Raw genomic sequence first — 15,061 nt, forward strand, 5'->3', positions numbered from 1 at the left:
TCTTACTAGCTGCTGCTTTGAGGACAGTTGTGCTGTAATTGCATTATAAATATGATGCAGGTCTGCATTATGAGGTTGGATGTGAACATTTAAATTTCCTGTTCAAAGGTCATATTACTGCATTGGCCATTACATGAACTTTCTAATCAAACTTCATTTGATTAGACAGAATCTTGTAATTTAAGTATTATGTCAAACGTTCAGTGTAATGCGAGCTGGGCTGGTGTACATTTATACCAAGCACATTTTCCTTACCGTAATGATTATTTTACTGAACAGACATTCAGTCGGTTTCCACTAGATGGCGCAATGACACTTAATGTGTGGTGAAGTTCTTGTTTACTGGCAAACTTCCGCTATCCACATTTCCAGAGTTTTAGTTATTTCGATAATTAGGCTGGTAATTAAATTATAGTGAAGCTATTAATAAAACAAAAATAAGTGAAAAAAACCAGCACAGAGAACAAAGTGTTTAGTTGTGACATCGTTTTACTGGACGCTGAAAGTCTTAAATCTGGCGCATATCAGTCATCTAGCAACAAGAATTAAATGCTGTAGCGGATATTAGACTTACTCAGAAATGCGGGGAAAATTTAATTTTTTGAATTCTGGAATATTTCTAAATATTAAAGTGAATTTTTGATTAGGTTAATAATTTGTCGTGCCATTATCACCAGTCAGCTATGTTTAACCCCTCCACCGCTGATCCTATGGTCCTCACACCAACCGTGACAAAAGTTTTCAGTTGCCCCCCTCCTCGACTCGTGTCACCTACCGCCCTCTTTTTTTTTTTCTAACACCCCCCCTCCTTCCTCACACCCGGCTCTTTTCTCTGACTCATCCATACAAACTACTGCATCGTCTCTCAAAGTAACTCACTCCCCTCTGCACCTTCAGCCTGTCTCCTCTCTTCTCCTCTCCATCCATCTCTAACCCCTCAGCTGCAGCTTGACGTACAGCCCGAGCGCCATCATGCTCTGGAAATCCCGAACTAAAACTGACAACGCGCAGGTAAAGTTTTATTTTCATTGGTGGGAAGATTCCTGGAGCTGCTCTGTGAGTCTGTTATGTTTTATGTAGAAGCGCGTAAAAAGGTGCACACGTCTTTTTAAAATGTATTTATTTTTTATGTCAGAAGATAATTAATTAAAGTCGGTTCAAACCGTGAAATACTCAAAGTGCATTAAAAAAGTTGAAAAAATTAAAATAATTTAGATTTTTAAACCATCCCTCTAAAATTTCGTGCGTAAAAAGACTAACTTTTTAACGTAGACGTTAAAATAATCACGGGAGATGATTTCCTTGTTGAAAATGTGAATTTTGGGGGGATATTTACTACTAATAAAACCCATCTGGAGTCTTACTTCGTGCGTAAAGCCTGCATGATGTTATTTTAAAAGGCAACAATAAAGCTAACGGTACCATCAGCGTGGGGCAAAACAAGCAAGCGAAGGAATATATCTCTTTAAGAGAAGTGGCTCCTCTCGACCCCTCCCCTTATTCTGCCGGGTGCGCGCAAAACCTATAAGTAGTGCGCTCATGGAGAGGCTGCAGGACTCTGTGTTGTGTTGTACGCGCGTGTTCGTATCTGGCAGCTGCTTTTCGTCTGCGCGTAAAGAGCCCCGGCAGACAGAGAGATAAGGAAAAGTAAATATCAGCACCTCTGAATTGAATGGACCTTTAATAAAGGCCTGGATTACATCTGGGAACATTTTTGTGACACCTTATGAGCCGTGGGAAGCCTTCGACTCCTGTTGAATTTTAAATTTTGGGGATCTGTCCAGACTGGTCCAGATGTTAATCCACACCTATTCGGCTATGGTAAGTTAGACAGAGTCGTTCTGGGTTGTTGTTTTTTTTGTTTGTTTTTTTGAGTATTTTCAGGGCTGCTGGTGTCTGTTTGTCGTTACTGTAACACAAATTTACAAGGATTTTGTTTTTTGCATAAGAAATGTCAGTAAACCTTATAGAACGTGCGTAAAAAAAAGCAGCTGGCGGTAAAACAAATTAACAAAATTGGAGTATATTATGATACAGAAAAAGACTTAAACAGTGCGTTGAATTCTTTACAGCAGCTGTCAGCTTACAGAGTAATAGTAATTTATGTTTATTGTTTTCTAAATCATATAAGATTTGTGGTTCAACCGTTGCTGTTAATTCGGTTTCCTGTAGAAGTGGTTCCAAAGAATCACAGATACTTCAAAAATTAGACTTTACTGACACTGCGCCGCGCATCTGTCCCGATGCTCTTTGTCTGTCTGCACACGGTCACAGCAGCTGAGACAGTGACCATGAGGAGTCCACACGGTGGAAGGATGCTCATCTTTTTCTGCAGTTTTTTTTTAATATATAGAGAATTTGGGGAATAAAATTTGAAATGCACAAGTACGCACAATCAGTATGAGTAATTGTAGTACTGAATATCGACCTTGATCACAAATATGAAAGCCCATAATAATATTAATTTAAAGTTATTAGGTTGCATTTCTGTGAGAGATGATTTGAGTGGGTTTTAATGGCCTGGCAGCAGTCAGTCTCTCTGACATGTTTTATAGTTATGTACCAAAGCTGATCCCGGCTTACATTCTGTGCAGCCGGCCTCCGGGTTCTCCCAAGGATCTTAATAAAAACGCATGGGGAACCATCCCTGAGCCACTGTGGTCCCAGTCTCAGGAACAGTCTGCCTCAGGGAATGGTGGACTGCACCTCAGTGGAGATTTTTTTAAAAAGAAAGAAGAAGAAGAAACCTGAAGACATAATTATTTTCACTTTTACTTAAGGTGTCTTCTTATTTGTGGCCCATCAGTTACCTTATAATCTTACCTTTCTTCTCTTTCTTTATTTTTTCTTTATTATTTATGACTCTCTTTTGTTGACATTTTCGATATTTACAGTGTATTTTTTAATAAAAAAAACCCATTTTGCTGTTTGTTGTTATAAAACTTTTGCAAATATCTGTTTGTCTGTTAATTGTTTTGCCCATTCTTTCCTTGTTGCCCGAAATGCACTTTTCATTCATCTGTGGGTGAAAGGCGGTGCACGAATAAAGCTGTGCCGGGCTGACCGATATCTGCTTTTAAGGCGGCATTTTTGGCAGGGAGATAATGGACATTGTTTCCACCACAACAGCATCGATCAGGTTGACCCAGCTTTGAGAAAAAAAAATCCAATTTCACCGGGATGTGTGTGTGTGTGTGTGTGTGTGTGTGTGTGTGTGTGTGTGTGTGTGTGTGTGTGTGTGAGCCCAAATGTAGGCTAGTGGACTACATGTTTGCACACACACACACACACACACACACACACACACACACACACACACACACACACACAGAGCGTGAACATACTGGCATCTCTTTTAATAAGAGAGGTCAAACTTGTGAAGTCACATTGAATTATCGTTTGGTTTCGCGCGCCTTGCCAGCCTGAATGAACCCCTCTTTTGCTTTAATTTTCACTCGTGGGGTCAGTTTGTGTTTGTTGACGCAGTCCCTGATTATTTACAGATGGAGCCTCCTCCCGGAGCGACGTGCTGCTGTTGTTGTTGTTGCTGTGCGTTACCTGTCCTTTGTGCAGTTCCTTGGTGGCAGTGACCTTTCTGACACTTTTCAGCAGCGATGCCAAGGGCGTCTTCTGCCACGGCGCATCACTTCAAGCGCAGCTGCTATTTCCATCCCTCCCTAATGAAATGGAAATATTTATTTATGGATTCACGACTTTTATTTTTGACACGTTAAAACTTTTTTTCATATTTTAATTTTGCGTTTTTGTGACTTATTTGTTTCTTTTATTTTTCCTTTTTAAAATCTCGATTCCTTTATGGAAATAACGCTTTGGTTTAAAATATTTTTTTTGCTCTGAGCTCAATGTTTTTAACCCTGAAACTCTGAGCATGTTGAGCTCCTGATATGAAACAAACTTTCTGATTCTCTGCAGGACCGCGCAGACGGACTAAGCGGCTCTTCGCCGAGCGGGCGCCTTTCCCAGCTGTCCTCCCTGAATCAGGCCGCCTACTCCTCGGCTCCCCCGCTCTGCCACACTCCGGCCTCAGACTTCCAGCCTCCCTACTTCCCACCCCCCTATCCACAGTCTTCACTGCCATACTCTCAGAGCCAGGACTCTGCTTATTCCCACCTGTCAGACCCCTACCCCTCCATCAACTCCATCCATCAGCACCAGCAAGCAGCGTGGCACTCGCAGAGGTCGCGCTCCGAGGAAGGGGGGCTACTGTCACAGTCTCACCGGGCTTTGAGCCTGGACCCCCGTCGGGAGTATCCAGCTGTCCCACGGCTGCTGCACGGTCTCGGGGAAGGGGCTGCAGCGCTCGGAGACGGTCCTCTCGGGATGCACCTGGGACATCACGGCCTGGATGATCTTCAGGTGACTTTTTTTGTTTTCCCGCTTGTGTTGCATTGGCACTGCTGCTCGTGAAGTCCGTGCGTAAAAGTCAATCGGCACACGATAAAGACGCACGAATTTTTTCTTAAAATGCTCGTATTTGTTGTGCTTCAATAATTTTCCTTTATGATCATCAAATATTATAAAATTAGCGTATGTAAATAAATACTACTAAATTCTACTAAATACTAGAAAACGCGCAGTGCGGCGAAAAGGCCTCAGGGCAATTTATCTTTAATTCCAAATAAGAGTTTATAAAGATGCAGGCCACACTAAAACATCTACATGAAAAAGCGAAACGTGTAATTAACAACTCTGGTAATTAATTTAAAATTATCTTTTATGTTATTTATTTGTTTTTGTTTTTTAATTTTTTTTAAACACCTTCAGAGCTGCAGTTTTATATTGTTCCCTAACAATTGATACTTTAATTTTAGCGTCTGACACCGAAAGAGCAAAGGAAACAGCAGCACTCTGATTTCTCAAGACAAGAAAAAAATAGTCTTTAAATTTCTAAATCTCTACATCTTACAGTTGTCTGTTTTCCTGCTTTATCCGTTTGTGCTGGACATGATCAATAACGACATGTCTTAGACAGTTTTTATATCAGTTAATGTTTCAGTTTTCAGTTTTATTACTTGAAATCTTTTTGTATATAATTTTTTTTCTAAGCTTTTTTTAATGGATTATCCACAATAAAAACAATACCCTAAAATATGAATATAAAAAACTGCATTCGTTAAATGAATGATAGCAATTTGGCCTCACTCCATTTTATTATCCACTCCAGCATTATCCTCCGTCTCGCGCAGACACAAAGTGATTCTGCAGCCTTTTTGCCTTCTGCAGGTTTTTAGGGGGAGAAGAATAGTTTCTATGGTTTATTGAGCAGTCAGCTTCCCTGCAGCAGGTGCAGCTGCAGACGCTGTTTGTTGCCTCCTCGCAGAAGAAAAAACACACACACACACAGACACACACACACACACACACACCGAGACGAATTGATCTGCACGGTCATTAATAGAAAAGAAACGTCTGAGAGGAGCGCCGGGCGAGGAGTCAACCCGGGCATGTTGCTGTTAAACGCTCCCACTTGACAAGGACTTTTATTTGATTAATGGATTATATCCTCCGCGTTTGAACCCTCTCATAGTGTCAGCACAAAGGAGGCAACATGAGACTCGGGCCCTGCAACATGATTTTACTTTCAATCAGAGAAAACTTCAAATGTTTCTAATTTAGTCTTTGAATCGCTGAGCCACACTTCACTTATCAGTAAATCGCATTTTCTTATGATTTAAAAAGATAGATTTATTTATTTTTACCTAACACATATTATGCAGATGTATTAATGATTTTTATGTTGCTTTATGTTGCTTTTTCTGTCCAAAAAATAGCCTTTGTTCCAAACGTTTTATTGCTTTAGGCTTAAAAGAATTGAAATGAAGTGACATGTCTTCTTTTTGATTAAAAAGAAATGTAAACTGCTTTGTGCGTCACAACTTCAACTCATTTACCTTCTCTGTTGCACAAAGCAACTTGCACTAAATCAAATTTGCTTTTATTATTTACTTGGATATTGATGGTGCTCATATGTGCTGTGAGGGGAAAGTAAATGTTGGACCTTCCATCTTGCTTTGGCCTGAGAGAGACAAGCTGTATATCTCTGTGTGTGTGTGAGTGTGTCTCTGTGTGTGAGTGTGTGGTGGCTCTGAGGCCGGTGGATAAATAATAGTGACTGTCTGTCTGTCTGACACAGGGAATGGAGGAAGGATCAGCCTTGGGCATCCTCGACCACTCTGTCATTAAAAAAGGTAAGAGGTAGAAGAGTTGCGTGTGCGTCTGTGTGTGCACGTGTGTGTGTGTGTGTGTCAGAGAGCAAGAGAGAAAAGATCAATTGTGTATGTGTGCATTTGTGTCTAAGTGTGCACCTATATAATTGTGCCATACACGCTGAAGGGGATTTTGTGTTTAGGGGCACTCCAACACCAGCCTCTCTCACTCTCTTGCACTCTCTCTCTCTCTTACACACACACACACGCACACATGAACACACACTCTCACACACACTATAAATAATTCTGTTTTGCTATTTCATTTGAAGTCAAGAAGTCCTCTAATACTCAGCTGCAGACTTCACCCCAAAGGCACACATTCTTAATGAACTGTTCATGGTCATATGAGAGTGTGTACGTGTGTGTCTGTGTGTGTGTGTGTGTGTTAGGCTTAGAGTGAGGAGCAGAGAGAAGTGGGGCAAGGAAGAAAAGGGAGGGGAACATGATAAAAGAGGAGTTGTGGGGAAATTTGCAGAGTATGATCACACTAATATTACCGACTCCGAGTGGCAGAAGACACAGGGGCGCGATTAGAAAATTCATGTTGGATTTGTAGCTGGTGTCGAGCACGATGCTTTGAAAACAGATAGACGCCCTGCTCAGGTGCATTTTTAAAAAAAGGGAGGTTTTGCACAAAAACAGGCTAAAGATGGCACCCGCTGTGTTATGAAATGACTGACAGAATAAGAGAAATAACACTTAAGCAACGTTGGTTCTTTGTTGTATTTCTTTAGAACGAGAAAAACTTCAAATTTAAACATGCATGCACAATAAAAAAAAAACAAAAACAAAAAAACCCAAAACATTCTGTGCTTCTTTTACTGCACAAAACCTTAAAAATCCTAACTGGTCTGGCCGTCCACACCTTAAAGTTTCCCCTGAAACCGCCGCTTGATTTGGTGTAATTCTCCAAATCAAGCCCTGGGAGCGGCTTTACACATTTCTGGTTTCATTCAGACTCCCTGAATCTCTCTGCTGCAGTCATTTGATGAAGTGACAGTGATTCCACTTGTTTGCCAAACGCTTAGAATTGATCAATTACCGCAGCGAGACTCTCCACGGCGAGCACTCGCAGCAGATAGCAGAGCAAACCTAGAGCCCTCATGAATAAGAAAATCCATGAGGGAGAAAAAAATGAGATAGAGTATAAGGGGGGAAGAAGACAAGCAAGGAGGGAGAAGGGGGGGGTGTACGACAAGTGGGAGGCACACGAAAGAGTCAAGCAAGAGAGTGAAAGATGATAAGAGAAAGAGAGGGAGGGGCAGGGAGATGACAAAGGAGGGGAGCTTTGGAGAAAAACTCTGCTGCTCTGCGGCCTTGTCGCCTGGTTAATCGGCTTGTTGTGAATGAGGCGATTTTAGAGATTGTGTGCAGTTTGGGGGAATCTGCGCTGCACAGCAGGGAGTTGCAAAGAGGCCACCCGCCGTTGCGCGCCCTCTGAGTGCAACGAGGGAGCTGGCACGCCAGCGTTAGTACAGTTTTACAGACAATGTTTCTTTCAAAAGACTGAAAGGAGAAGATAGATTGCAGAGCCATGAGGCATAAAACGACCACAGGAAGTGAGGCTGAGGGAATTATTATTACATGAGTTAAATAAGTCCTCAACTTCAACCTTCAACTAAAAGATCTGATTCTTTCACATGAAAGAGACATACGTCCAGATTGATTCAAGGTTTCTTTAACCAGAGATTCTTTTGGATTTCTAAGATCTTTGATTGCTTCATTTTATTCCTTAACCTTCAAAATTTTGAGTCCTCATCATTGAGGACAGCTAAGCCTAACACTGTGTGCTATTAGAGTATGCCTTCTTCTTCTTCTTCTCCTTCGGATGTTCGCTTCAGGGATTACCTGCTTGACTGATTTGCTTCCATCTCATCCTCTGTCACACCAACCCTCTGCATGTCCTTGGTATCTGAGTATGAGATTTTTGAATAATTATTAATAATTATAAGACTCAAAATGATGAGCATCAAAATCTATTTATGCTCCCCTCCACAAAAATATTGGCTTAGGATTTAAAGTTTCTCGTCATCATCATCATCGGTGATGCTCAGACTAGAGATTTAACTGTGTGTATCTCACCTTAAAGGACTGGATCTCCTAAATTAAAATAAATAAAATAAAACAACATATTTCCATGTTCTTTGGTCGCTTAAAGCGCTCATCACAAACCACATAATCCCCATTTTGAGACTATCCAGGGACCTTTATAGCCTGTCAGCCCTCATTTCGCTCTCTCTGTCTTCATTTCCTGTCCTCTCTCTACCGTTAACTCTATATAAACATGTCTATCTCTCTCACATCGCTTCACTAAATCCCAACAGTTTGAGTTTATTGTTGATTTTGCATGCACAACATTGCAGTGAAGGAGGATGGAAATATGTTTGTGCTGCTTATATTCAGATTTAACTTAAATTTAACATAACTCTGGATGACATATAGTTAGCAGTTTTTATTACTGTGCACATAAATCGTTTCTAAAGGAGCATGCTGATGTTTTAAAAGTCATTTGGCCACAGTGTGTGAATACGGAGAAAACTGAATCTGTGGCAGGAGGCGAAAATTATAGACATATAAATCTGAAAACACTAAAGATTAAAGCACAATGAGAACACATTAAACAGATGAGGAGCAGATCTAAGGACTCTTTGTATCCTTCCAAGGAAATGCAGTCTTAAAGCAAATCGTCTGACTTCCTTCACTCTTCTCAATTCAGAGGATTTCTGCCCAAATAGAAAGTAATTTCATCATCGCACAACATAAACATTGGAGAAAAACAAAATCTGACCCTGCCCTTGCTGCTCAGGTAGCAACAGGTACACTGAGTGTTACACCTGAGTAGCCTTGATTGCTGACTCTGGCCAGTCACCTGAAGGTTTCTCTGTGTAACTTCTAAGCTCGATTTAAAATAGTTAAGTGCAAATTGAGCTCTTCGAGGTGCGAAGCGAAGCTATTTAAGAATGCACAGTTAAAATGCAACCACCTGCAGCTTAAGGAACAGAATCAACAAGCAGCGCTCCAGAATTAGAGCTGTCGACGCAGGGGAGAACATGGCACTGAATAGATTAATCAGGAGGGGAGGAGCACGCTGTCACACAGTCATTCACACAACACAATTGTCGCCACACATGACATATGTTAAGATTGATGATCTGTATCCTTTTATCCCTCCTCATCCAGTCTTTGTTGCTTTAATAATCACCTTTCATCCCCCTTTTGCCCCACAGTTCCCATCCCGTCCAAGCTGAACGGCTCGTCCCTGTCCGCCTTGTCCATCGGTAAGGAGGGTCTCGGAGTGGGGTCCGTCTCCAACCCGGCAGAGGTCTTCTGTTCAGTCCCGGGTCGCCTGTCGCTGCTCAGCTCCACCTCCAAGTACAAGGTGACAGTTGGGGAGGTGCAGAGACGCCTCTCCCCACCTGAGTGCCTCAACGCTTCTCTGCTGGGAGGAGTCCTCCGCAGGTGAGAAGCAGATGGGGAACGAGAGGGTGCGACTTAGATGTAAAGATGTTTTTATTTAGTTGGTCTTTAAAGATTAAAGCACAAGAAAAATACAAACCTTTTCTTTTTTTAATGAATGGAAAAATGCTAACTTGTACCTCATTAGGACCTAAAAATGTGGTAAAACGAAGCAGTCCTCAACAGGAGCATCTCTTACTGGTTGAACTGGTTGAATTTGATCTTCTGTAACAGGGATGTCACACTAATTTTACATCATGGGCTACATGAAACCCAGTTTGATCTTAAGTAAGGGGTCAGACCAGTGAAACTCTTCTTTCTGTCATTGTAAAGAAGTTTAACTACACATTTAATCCCAGAGATAAGAAGAACTGCAGTTCCGACAGCCCGACTCTTTTGACTTAATTTGTAAGAAATTAATATGTAAAATTACAGAAAAGATTTTGGTAGCTTTCAAGTCCAAGACTGTTAGGTAATTATAAAACAGAAAGTTTTTGTTAATTCACAGAAAATGTAAAAAATAAAAAAATAAAAATCTGTATATAATTATACATTTCTGTATTTGACAGTGAAAAAACAGGAACTATTCTGTCATTTAAATGTTTATAATTAATAAATTTCTTTGGTATAGTATGAACGTCCATGGAGGAGATCTTCATCTGTAGGAAAAAACTCTAAAACATGATACAAAATACAGTTTAAAGTCCAAAATATTTGCCCTTGTCTAAATTTTCATGGGCTGCCCTTTGTGCCGGATTGAAGTGTTTGCCGGACCCATTCTCGCCCCTGGGCCTTATGTTTGATACCCCTACTATATAATATGCTTTACCTACTAGGTGCTGCTTTATGACACAAGACAAAGAAGGAAAATGCACATGTGACTTGTTTATCTTCTTCAGAGAGGTATGAAAAAGCAAACAATAACCAGTATTTATGGGAACTGTAGTCTAGAAACACAACAGCACAAGAAAACTACACAGGAACTACATTTTCTGTATTTTTGACCTTTGAGCGTGGGATCAAGTTACCACTCCAGTCAGGCTCTTGGTAGAAACTTCTTTTATTATCAAATAGAGGAGAAATAATAAATGAGGACTGTCAATGACCATGATATTTAAAAATGAAATATTTATATAATGGCAATAATAAACAGAGTCTAATAATGTTTAATATTATGATATTATGAATTATGAATCACGCAGCTGTCATTTTAGTTCTCTCTTCTGCACTTCATTAATATCTCTATTGTGAATTCCTTTTGGCCACATTAATCATGTCGTGTTAGTCATTGTAACGGTCTCAGTCTTTACAATACACACCATACATTAGGACGTTTCTGCTTTCAGCTTTTCAGAATAAGATTGATTTTAGTCTAACTACAGGACCAGCGCCGAGGACCCAAAATGGGTCATGAGACTAAATCACAAGAGAAGCAATGCGGTTTAATGAACTACGGCCTCGGGGCGAGAGAACAACTTCATGATTTGAGTTGCAGGCTGAAATACTTTGAGAGGACATAATTAAAAGATCTAAAGGGCCGTAAAAACCCAGTGCCTCCCCTGCAGAGAGATACAGATTCCCCAGTGATAACAATACATCGCTGCCTATCACTTTGAGGTACCTCTGCTTAACCCACTTTATGCTTTTGCAGATTAAGAAATGAACCCTATTCCAATTATTTGGTACCTGGTTACTTTGGAAATTGGTGCAGTGTTGCAGATTTTTAAGATATTTGTTTTACTCTGTATGTTCGTTATGTTTTGGTTCATTTTTATCTCATGTAAGAAATGAATATTTTAACTTGTAAAACATTACAGTTTGTAAAGTGGCTTAACCTCGCATATGATGCATAAATCAGTCCCTATTTCATATTAATATGAAATGTAGAAATATTTAAGGGATTTTTTGATAACACTGCCTTACTATGCTTCTTCTAAAGTAGTATTTTTAATGCAAAATATCTTTTTACACTGTAGAATTACTTATTTCATATACTACTACCCATCATCTACCTTCAATTTATAGGTTATTGCAAAGAAAATCGTATGTGTCTCCAAACATAAAGTCTATATGAATTATGTGATTGAGGTCTGAGGAGCTTTAATAAATCAACAATGAGCAGGATTCATTGGCTTTAAATTTTACTGGAATATAAAGAGGCAAAGCAGAAAAACATTGAGAAGAATACTGGATAGTATCGGAGCTGACAGGGAACATAGGGAGAGTTTAGCTTCATGCACACACACACGTACAGAGGGACACACAGAAGCACACCACAACAAAACTCATAAAGACAAACACACTCGCACGCACTCACACACACAAATACACAAGAAGCATCTCCTAAAACTGCTCCCTCTGTTTCCCTGTCCACCCCTCAGGGCGAAGTCAAAGAATGGTGGCCGCTGTCTGAGAGAGCGTCTGGAGAAGATTGGCCTCAACCTGCCCGCCGGGCGACGCAAGGCAGCCAACGTCACTCTGCTAACATCTCTAGTGGAGGGTAGGAAAAACACACACACAAACACACACACACATATATACACAGAGGCACGTACACATATACAGTGACCTGCATACATCCTGACAGATAGAGACACATATTCACACAGAAAAATCCCTGCGTGAGCACACATGAATAAACAGCCACAGCATGGATGGCTGCATGCGTGCGCGCGAGTGCACGCGCACGCGCGCACACACACACACACACACACACACGCACATGGAGGGTGTCCTTTAAAAAACTGCAGCTGTAGCCAGAGAGCAGTGAACTGTTTGAGTGGTGAAAGTGAGCAAAGTGGTTAGTGAGTTTATCTTGACCTGACCCGAACAGTTGCACCAGTCAGTTGTGTATATTTAAAAGTCTTTATCTGAATAATTACTTGATTTAAACTAAACTGAAGCCCTGAACGTGAAAAAAAACCCCCCATAAATCCATTTGCAGATTTCAGCTCGAGCTTCTTTTTAATCCAAACTCCCTCTTCTCCCCGTCCAGGTGAGGCCGTCCATCTGGCGCGGGATTTCGGTTACGTGTGTGAAACAGAGTTCCCAGCCAGAGCCACGGCCGAGTATCTGTGCAGGCAGAGCGAGCCGGACCAGCTCCCAACGCGACGCAGCATGCTGCTCGCCACCAAGTGAGTGGCTGGTCTCTTCTTCTGCTCATTTCACTCTTGAATTAATCTTGCATGAAATAGCTTTTAAAGCGTGAGGCTGGTGATATTCAGTGTTTCTTCTTGCTTTCAACTAGTCTCGTACAAAAACCAGCGCCATTCTGTTTCTCAGAAGTGGTCAGACATGAACATTTAAAAAGTTAGTTTGTGGACTGCAAGAAGAATGATGAGATCATTATAGTTGCCATTTAAAGAGAACTCCTGTTAGATATGAAGGTCTAACAGATCACAGTTGAATGCTTCTAAATGTAGTCAATTTATCACATCTAAATTACTTAAATGAAATTTAAATAAACTCTTTATTTTACTGGGTCTTAGTTTAGCCCCTCAGTTCATCCTGTGTCTGTTTTACTCCTATTCAAGTTGTCTTTCTTCTGATTGGCTGCCATGAAATGACCATATCAGGGATATCCCCTCTCAGTGACATCATCGCGAGCCAATAGTTGAAAAAAATGCCTGAAACTGATCATTTGGAGCACTCTGAAGCCTTTAGACTGATGGCCATTAATTTGACCATATTTAAGATAAAGATACCCGGATGTAAAGGTGTGAATGCATAAAAGAAAATACAGAAAAGAATAACAAGTTCATGAAAAACATTTTAACAAACGTTCTGCATTTGTTAAAATGCCATGTGTATGTGAGAAATGTGTGTGCGTATGAGTGTGTTTGGTGTTTGTGTCGGTGGACTGGGGTGGACGACACTGACGGCTGATCTTGTTTCTTCTCAGGGAAATCTGTAAAGAGTTTGTGGACCTCATGTCCCAGGACCGCTCCCCGCTCGGTGCCAGTCGACCCACTCCCTGCCTGGAGCCGGGCGTCCAGGGAAGCCTCACCCACTTCAGCCTGCTCACCCACGGCTTCGGTACACCCGCCATCTGCGCGGCGCTCTCCGCCTTCCAGAGCTACCTGATGGAGGCGATCAAATTGCTGGACAAAGGAGAGGGTGGAGGGAAGAGCCACCACGACAAGGAGATGAAGCACCGCAAATAGAGGGAGGGGAACACATGTGTGGATGAATGCATGGATGGATGGATGAGAGGCAGAGGGGAAGAGAAAAGAGGGAGAAAAGACTTGACTGACACCCTCTGCATCTTTACCTTTGCCCTCAGGATACAAACTGAGACTTTTACCTCCTCGAAACCTCTATAGCCCCTCCCCTCTCACTGAGGAGGCGGGGCTTATGATGATATCTGTACTGTAATGTGTGTCCACAGCCACCTCGCTCAAAATGACGCATGGACCTCTCTTCTCAGTAGCTGGTTGGTGTCACGATGGCGTCTTTTCAGGATGAGTTTCCACTTACGGCAGTATGCTTTTGGTTATTTCCCCCTGTCTTTTATTTACTTTGGTAAACATGCCACTATTATGTGTGTGTTAGAAGCCCCCGCTGTCATCTCACACACACACACACACACACACACACACACACACACACACACACACACACACACACACACAAAGAAAGTTTGAACTGAACTCATCTGGGAAGCGCCATAAGCCATATCCGAGACAAAAACCTGCTCTTTGCCCCTCTCTGGAACTTTGGAAGCCTTTTTGATCCATCTGATTGGACAAACCCAGCTTCCATTTGTAGTCCTTCATGGTGGGTGGTCATGGGAAATTGAGTTCTCTGGATTCTCTAGCAGCAAGGGTGAAGGAAGGCACGAGAGGCAGCTAAAGAAGATATGTTTTCTCTTTTATTTTGAAGTACTGCGTGTTGGTAACTTAAGAAAATAACACAAATCATTTTGTACTTTCTGTGTATGTTTATTATTAATGTTATTACTGTTGTTATTATTATTGTATTACAGCATAAATGTAATATATTATTAAAGAATTAAGAACTGAGTGGTGGAGTTTCTCGTTTTTGATACGGTATAAAAAAACAACAATGGCACCTTGAGGTGCAGCTGAATGCTGCTGGCCACTGCTTTTATTTGCCTTTATTGTAAATCTCTGTGCCTTTTCTTTTTATTGATCCCCATGGGCAAAGTTCCAACAGAAATGTCATAGCAAGGACTGCAACTAACACCTAAAGCTGCAGTAGGCAAAAATCTGCACAAGGCACATAAATCCTAAATTTGAGGAAGAAACAAAGAAAAAAAAAACAGCCTGGCTCCTCTACCTCCCACCAGGCACAATGTATGTGCTTTATAAGAGGTAACGCATAAGAGCATACTGACTCCTGGCTTCACGCATGAC

The 15,061-nt window shown here is 41.3% G+C and overlaps 1 protein-coding gene across 2 annotated transcripts; it reads left to right on the forward strand.

Moving 5' to 3' along the window:
- The first annotated feature begins 881 nt into the window (after positions 1–881).
- tfap2e (transcription factor AP-2 epsilon) lies at positions 882–14,309 on the forward strand. Of its 2 annotated transcripts, none has more exons than XM_065470559.1 (7): positions 882–1,011; positions 3,934–4,377; positions 6,155–6,209; positions 9,458–9,689; positions 12,068–12,186; positions 12,682–12,820; positions 13,588–14,309. In XM_065470559.1, the coding sequence occupies exons 1-7, from the start codon at positions 973–975 to the stop codon at positions 13,847–13,849; spliced, it is 1,290 nt and encodes a 429-aa protein (XP_065326631.1). In that variant the 5' UTR covers positions 882–972; the 3' UTR covers positions 13,850–14,309. The 2 variants fall into 2 exon arrangements, with proteins under 2 accessions (XP_065326631.1, XP_065326632.1); XM_065470560.1 differs by lacking the exon at positions 882–1,011 and adding an exon at positions 1,569–1,821.
- Positions 14,310–15,061: the final 752 nt, after the last annotated feature.

Source organism: Pelmatolapia mariae, linkage group LG22, assembly GCF_036321145.2.
Source record: "Pelmatolapia mariae isolate MD_Pm_ZW linkage group LG22, Pm_UMD_F_2, whole genome shotgun sequence".
Taxonomy (NCBI): domain Eukaryota; kingdom Metazoa; phylum Chordata; class Actinopteri; order Cichliformes; family Cichlidae; genus Pelmatolapia; species Pelmatolapia mariae.